We start from the raw sequence: 7,641 nt of genomic DNA on the forward strand, positions 1-7,641 counted from the left end.
AATTTATTATTATAAATAGAAGATTATGAGAGGGATCAATTAAGACCTCTAGAATTATTTAACAGTTTAATTCTCAAGTATATCCCTATTTAAATAGAAGATTAACTTATACTGAATATTATGTTGAAGTATATCCCTATTTACTATATTTATTTTATATTGAATATTATACTGAAATATAGCGCTATTTACTATAATTATCTGATACTGAATATCCCTCTACAATATAGCTCCATTTGCTATAATTAGATCCCACCCATCTTAACTGTCATTAGTTAGGATGGTTCTTCACTACTTCCCACCGTTCGGTCTAGTCGCTTCCCTTATACCACCGTTCGGTCCGGTAGCGCCCCTTCTTCTGCCATTCGGTCTGGTCGCTCCACTTCTTCTACCGTTCGGCCTAGTCGCTCCCCTACTTCTGCCATACGGCTAGTCGCTCCCCTACTTCTGTCGTTCGGTCTAGTCATTCCCTTCTTTCCCCGTTCGGCCTAGTCGCTCACCACCTTCCTTCGTTCGGCCTGCTCACCCCCTGCCTTCCGCCGTTCAGTTTGGTCACTCCATGCCTCCCTCCGTTCGGCCCGATCGCTCCTGTCTCACACCTTCAATGCCCTTGTCTTTCCCTCCTACCTTTCTTCTCCTTCTCATATACTTCCCAAACCTTATTATTACCCCTTACCATATACCGTAACAAACGCACATGTATGATATTGTTTATTAGTTGTTCTACCATTATAAAACATGTCTGGTTAAGGAAAGCTCAATATTTTGAATAAGAGAACATAAGATTAGACAGAAGATAAGATCAACAAATGGAGAAGACTCAGACCCAAAACAAAATTTTACCCTATAAATACCAACTAAAAATAGAAATTTTTCAAAATGATTGACTAGTATAATAGAATGACAACTATTATAGGAAAAGGGGAAGAAAACAGTTGAAAAAGATAAGGAAGGCAAGAAAAACAAGTACTTAACAGGAGGAACAAAAAATTATAGTTTGTGCCATTATGGCATTATAACCTCAAATTAGCTAATAAATTACCATAGCCATTTGCCTTTCATGAGTGCATCCCTCAGGATCACAGCAGCAGGCTCCCTCTTAACCCGTTTTTCACTCAATGAGGATCTGGTTGTATTGAGGCATGCCTGAGGAATAAAAATTAGCCAGTAATACAGAAAATTTATAGGGGAGAAAAGAAATTAAAATTAGTACATACATTATACCCCAAATAAAATAGCCATTTTACCAACCAATAAACATTACTGAATATCACATAAACAAATAACTCTACACATGGTAGAATGGTGGTTTTCTGTTGAATGAAAATATTAATAGTAGCAAAAGCAAGAAAGTCTGCCAAACTAAATGGATCATCCATAAAACAAAAGCAAATGACACTAAGTTAAATTAGAGAGTAGGAGAGAAAAAGGAAATCCCTTTTTGTTCTGTAACAGGTTTCTACCAACCTACTGAACCAAAGATTAATCCCACTCGTACTGCTATAATTGTCACTGGCCCAACAAGTTTTCTAGCATAGGGAATTGAATACAGGTTCTACACTACATAGATTGTCCCTACAACGTATGAGCACAGAATACCTAACCACTGCGTCATCCCATAAATTGAGAAAAACCTAATACAAAAGATAAGTATGAATAATAAGGAAAGTGAAGGGCTACATAAGAAGGCTGACCAGCTTATCTACATAGCTATTAAGATTTGACAACAGACTTGAGTAGAAAAAATAAACTCTGATACTGTTGACCTGAACTGGATTGATACAAAGGTGATGTGATAGGAAACCACAGGAAAAATAATGAAATAAGAGGAAAAGAGAATAAAGAAAGGATCACTGATCCTGTTTCATTGAAATCAAGGCAAAAAACAGAAAGAATAACCCTACTTCTAGAACTAAGCTCCTCAAGAGACCCAAACGGTACTCTCCACTCTTAATTTTGTCAAAAACAGAATGTCCACATACACACACTCCTCTGACACTATAAAGGTAACAACAAAAAGAGAAATCTTCTAAGATCCTCCAATTTCTCTCTCTCTAACCAATTCTGCTATTAATGTGTCCACCTCAGCCCCCTTATTTTTTTCTCCTAATATAAACTTGTCCCCATTTCCTTTGCTCCTTTGTTTCTTTGTCCAATACATTTTCTGGCCCAACAGATATTTGGGCCGTATCATGATGATCCTTTGTTACAGAAGTCCTGTGTAAAATCAGAGGCTTATCATTGACATGTGTCAGTTATAGCTAACTGTCTGACAGTAAAAACTGTCACACAGAAAGAAGGAGATTACAAGTGAATTGTGACAAACTAGAGAGAAATATCCCTAACAATATAACAGAAGGAAACTCTAATACAAGCCATAAGCAGAAAACCAGAGATATCAACAAAGACAATACAACATCAAGGCAAATCTGAAGGCATTTGCTAGGAGGGAGCTCATACTAATGCAGGCATTCTGCTGCAACTAATCACACCAAGGGCACTGCAAAAAACTACACACATCCTTGATTTTGGCTGCCTTATTTTTATTGAAACCTCTCAAACAAAACATGAGATACTGCTCGGCACTATATCAACAAAAGTAACATTCATCAAGCAAACCAAGTAAAAACATAGAGGAAAAAGGAATCATAAGAAAGACCATGACTAGTCTTGCTATTACAGAATTAAATAACTTTCAGAATCAATCAACACAGTTGCAGAAAAAAGATAATAGAGATAAAAAAACTTAAATACTAAATCAAGGGATTGACAGCTGAGTTTGTAGAAACTACCCTATAAAATACAACTGCTGCAAGTTCCACCAATCCACATTGTGAGCTACTTAGAACTCCTAATTTATCATCCTTATTTCCATCACCCCTGGGTAGAAAATTCAATAAGATCATCATGGTTAACATCATTAAAACGTTTATTTAGTTCACTGTAAAACGCTAGAAGATCCAAATACTAAAAACACATCAACATGTTAGAAACACATACCGCAGCATGGAAGAACCAAACAAGCTACCTTGATCAAGATCCTTACAAATCACATCCAAAAGCTGTTCTACCAATAAACACCTATCAGCAGCACCTCTCCTTAAACTCAACTGTATCCTTGCATAAAAAATAAGTGAATCCTGCAGCAGAAACATCAATAGAATAGTTTTAAAAATTTGAAAACAATTTATAACTTAAGCAGCTATTTCCTTTAAAAAGCAATTGCAAGAGACCTTAAGAACTCGATCATGTGTCGCCAGCCAACAGTGGAACACAAACTGCTGCAGGGCATTATGAATTTCGAGCAACTCCAAGCCTAAATTTGGACCATCATTCAATAAATATATATTTATACACTCAACAAGTTTACGTGCCATCTTGCTCTCATCCCTGAAAAAGTAAAAAAGAAATGGTATTGCACTATAGCAGAAAAGAATAATAGAAAAAAATCAATGAATCACAGTGGAAATACCTGATGAATGAACATATTCTAACAAAACCCTTAACAATGTTTTCTCTAACATTATCAGGGTAGTCTCCAGGAGGAAATTTTAGAAGAGAATGAAGTGTCAAGATATAACGGAAGACCTCCTCCTTGGAACTATTGCTAATATTTTTTCCACTCAAGCTTATTTCAACTTTCTCAATGAACAGAAACACCATATCTGTCCAAAACAATTTGATTAAGAGGGTGAGAAGATTAAAATGGTATTGTTGATGAGATGTGGAGATAATGCAAGCCATAAGTTTACAAAACACTTACTGCAGTAAACACGCCTCCTCATCTGGAAACTATAATCCCTAACGGACAATAGATGCCGAAGAATAATGCCATATTCAGACTGAAAGCTTAGAATATTGCTCAGGACATCCCAAACATGATTAAAAAGCAGTTTAACTACAGATGACAACGGTAAATTTTTTCCTAAAAAGTAAAAAGAAAAACAAATAATTAAAAGAAGCAAAGTGTACTAGTAAATATAAGATAAATTCCCATATTTTTCTTTGTAGAGTATTAAGAGGGTTATTACCAAAAGTATATCAAAATAAAGCCTCAAGAGTGTCAAACAATTATTAAGTGATGCGTAACCATGTTATTTCCATACAAGTAATAAAAACTGAGTAAATACCCATATTGGCCCCTGAAATATTAGTGCGCAGGCTGATAGCTGCCTGATTAAAATTTTCATGTTAATGAATCCTTGAAAATTTTATTTGTTTGCATAGAAGTCATTCTGAATCAAATATAAGAAAAATATTGTATTTGTGTATCAATAGACCATTTGTAACAAGCTTAGTGCATAAGACATGCATGTTGCAACTTGAGGGAGAATGTTAAAAAATACTTAGTTATTAATTATTACAGATTTGTTAGCCATTAGCTGTTACAATTTCTAGGACACTAGGATCATTGATCCCTGATAATTAAGCAAGAATTTAATGTATTTGATTTTGTAAATTGGTACGGATACATACTTTGTGGTGCACATTAGACACACAACATTCGGATAACACTTCTTTATATAAATGTATTATTTGGAGTTCCTGGTTTGAATTTTCCTAACTATTATTTGTTTAAAATCAAGAGGGGAGAAAAGAACAAACATGTTCCAAACTAAACTACCTCCAACTGACCTGAACACTTGGTATCCTCCGCACGTTGAACAGCAATTCTAAGAGTCTTTGCATATATCACTTTCGGATTTTTCCGCTTACTTGAGGATATTTCTGCTGATGCAGATTTAATAAGTAAAGAAACAAGAAAAGGCCATGTTTCAGCTGCACCACAAAATTTTAAAATAAACAAATCAATCAAAAGTGTACACCATAAATCTTGGCTTCGGTACTATTAAAAATATTGCACCCACCAATGCTTGCAAAATTAACTTAAAAACGAATCTTACTGTGAGGAATTTCATCTGGTCTAAGCTTTGCAGTATTCAGTCCAATAAATTTACAGAAGTTATATGACCTTTCTCCTTCTAACCAAGTGTTTAACAACTTAATCCCTTCCTGTTGACATACAACAACAATGCCGCTAATTAAAATAACACAGTCCTCATACAAAAGAGAGAATATATACAATGAATAAATATCACCCGACACAATCACAAAAAAAAAATGTGTAATAATTCTTAAATATACTTGAAATACAGGCCAAATGTTACTCTGATTCAGCTATCAGAACTGAAACACCATTTCGGTGAACCTTAATTAAAAATGTAGCTCATAAACATTTTTTCATCCAGAATGTTGCAATTTTTGCAGAAATAGAACTAAAAGAGAAAAACTATAAATAATAAAAAGTTGATTAGACAATCCTTCTCTACTACTCTAGTTCAAATTAATGAAACAATCAGGCATTCAGTAGACAGATTTCTCGATGGAAAACTAGAATATCGACGACACTAAAGTCAATTTATCGCTGCATGCACAACATTAACAGGAACAATAAAGGTTATTTTCCCATTCAAAATGATTAGCGAGAGAAGGAAAGTAAAGAGTTTAAGAAAGGAAAATGACTTCGCGAGCTTTGACTTTATCGGATGAGAGTTTTTCAACAATCTCTTGAACGTCTCTGGAAGTGACTTTCGCCATGGTCACAATCGAGTCAGCTCAACTCACTGCTCTATGGAAACTGACCCCTCTGTCCCTTACTTCCCCGTACCAACAAGCAAATCATGAGACTTGACTTTGGACCGCNAAAGAATTTGACTATGAAAGGGCGCGTTAGCAACAAGCAACGGGTGAGCTCGCTGGCGCGAAAGTGCATTCGTTTTCTTGCTGCAACCGTTTTCTTGGTGGACAGTCGAATGAAATGAAGGTCCTAGAGATGGAGCTCGTGGCCGAAATAGGCGGAAAGAGGTGGGTAACACATTGAGTTTGAGGAATGGAAGGGTTTTAGGCGTTCAGCGAAAAGAAAACCAAGGGTTTTAGTACGTAGAGTCAAGCGTTTCTGTTATTTGGTTGAAATTAGACTATTGCAAATTGCAATGGATTGATAGAGCTTTCAGTTTCAGTACCTTTTTTATTTGTAAAATCACCTTTTAACTTATAAATTTATTTTATCAGTAGAAATAAAATACAAGAATATTTATAACTCATATCCTTGATTATAATTACACTTTATATTTGTCTTATTACAACAATTATTAAGAATAAAATTTTAATTTTATTAATTAAATTCCTTAAACATTAGAAGATTTTAAATTCTCTGAATTTGTATGATTTAAATTACTAACCTAATATTATTTAAGGTGTATGATATTATTTAAGGTGTATGATATTATTTAAGGTGTATAAATGATAATAAAATTACCAAAAACATTACTAAAATTGTAATCATATATTTATATTATTTAAATTATTCCATTAACATAACTAAAAGTTAAAAATTAAAAGTATACCATTATCATGCTTAAATGAAAAAATATTAAATTTTACTTTAACATTTTTAGTTTTATTCTTTAAAATGACCTTCTAAATAACGTTCAATAAAAAAATTATAGAAAATATGTTTTGCTAGGTCTAAAAATTTCTAGATTAGTGTTTCCTGCACCCCATCAAATTTTTCTTTCACCCAATCATTAATGTGAAGTTCCCGTAATGACCTTATGGGTTATTTATTTACTTTGATCCTAACTTTTCACTGACCTTCTTTTACACTCTGCAGAGGTGGTGGTTCTTCCTTGTGTGTGTTATGCATTCAACACATGGTGATGCACATTGTCCTCCTCCCTTGGAAATGCATTTGGAATATTGTCATTATCATGCTCAAATGAAAACAAAAAAAAAAAATATTAATTTTTTCTTTAACATTTATAATTTTATTCTGTATAATAATATCATTAATAACGTTCAGTAAAAAATATTTATAGAAAATATGTTCAACTCGATGTAAAATTTTTAAAATATTAAGGGTGTTGCTCCCTACATTTCTCCAAGTGGGACATGTATCTCCCCATTAATTTAATTTATTTCAAAAATATTCTACACTTCCCCACTATTTTCTTTTATTCCAAAAATATTCTACACCTCTCCATTATCCTTAACAATTTTTCTCTTTCTCTCTCTACATTAATGGAGTATTTACATGACTCATTAATGGAGCATTTATATGAATTGAATTTGAAGTTAGATATATTTTCTTAGATAAGTTTGATTCAATCTTATTTTCATTTTTGAATATATTTTTTTCTTTTTAAATTACTTAATAAATGGTAAAATGTTTATATACATGTATCTTTTTCATTGATTCAATCTTTTTTTCATTGTTCTAAATTTCTAGAAAAATGTTTATATACATGTATCTTTTTTTTTACATATAATATCTATAATTTTTAACATTATATTATGTTTTAACTCACCGACATGTTTGACTCAAATAACTTGAATAAAATATTTAATTTATTAGATAAATAATATAAAAATATTATTAAATACTTAAAATATAAAAAAAAAAGTTTGTTTAGAATTTATTTAGTTCTTTCGTCATTATAAAGTTAGTATATAATAATAATAATAATATATCATTATTTACTATTAATATTATTATGTTTATTATTTTGTATTTGCATCTAACTTTTAATTTTATAAAATGGAAATGGTAGAAATACTACTATTTCCTTTGAATTTTATATT

General features: G+C 32.5%; 1 protein-coding gene across 4 annotated transcripts in view; it reads right to left on the reverse strand.

The window, feature by feature from the left end:
- The window catches only part of LOC106761920 (serine/threonine-protein kinase ATM), an 86,724-nt gene extending 80,722 nt beyond the window's left edge, over nucleotides 1-6,002 (reverse strand). For 3 of the 4 annotated variants that reach the window (XM_014645543.2, XM_022780538.1, XM_014645542.2), the window contains exons 1-9: nucleotides 5,524-6,002; nucleotides 4,905-5,013; nucleotides 4,636-4,779; nucleotides 3,764-3,925; nucleotides 3,473-3,665; nucleotides 3,234-3,390; nucleotides 3,001-3,140; nucleotides 2,793-2,880; nucleotides 1,043-1,146 (exon numbers count right to left, since the gene is read on the reverse strand). In XM_014645543.2, coding sequence (XP_014501029.1) covers nucleotides 1,043-1,146; nucleotides 2,793-2,880; nucleotides 3,001-3,140; nucleotides 3,234-3,390; nucleotides 3,473-3,665; nucleotides 3,764-3,925; nucleotides 4,636-4,779; nucleotides 4,905-5,013; nucleotides 5,524-5,598 — 1,172 coding nt within the window. In that variant the 5' untranslated portion in view covers nucleotides 5,599-6,002. The remainder of the gene's footprint in view (nucleotides 1-1,042; nucleotides 1,147-2,792; nucleotides 2,881-3,000; nucleotides 3,141-3,233; nucleotides 3,391-3,472; nucleotides 3,666-3,763; nucleotides 3,926-4,635; nucleotides 4,780-4,904; nucleotides 5,014-5,523) is intronic. The other variant, XM_022780539.1, reaches the window with a different exon arrangement.
- Nucleotides 6,003-7,641: the final 1,639 nt, after the last annotated feature.

Source organism: Vigna radiata, chromosome 5 (assembly GCF_000741045.1).
Source record: "Vigna radiata var. radiata cultivar VC1973A chromosome 5, Vradiata_ver6, whole genome shotgun sequence".
In the NCBI taxonomy this organism is placed as follows: Eukaryota; Viridiplantae; Streptophyta; class Magnoliopsida; order Fabales; family Fabaceae; genus Vigna; species Vigna radiata.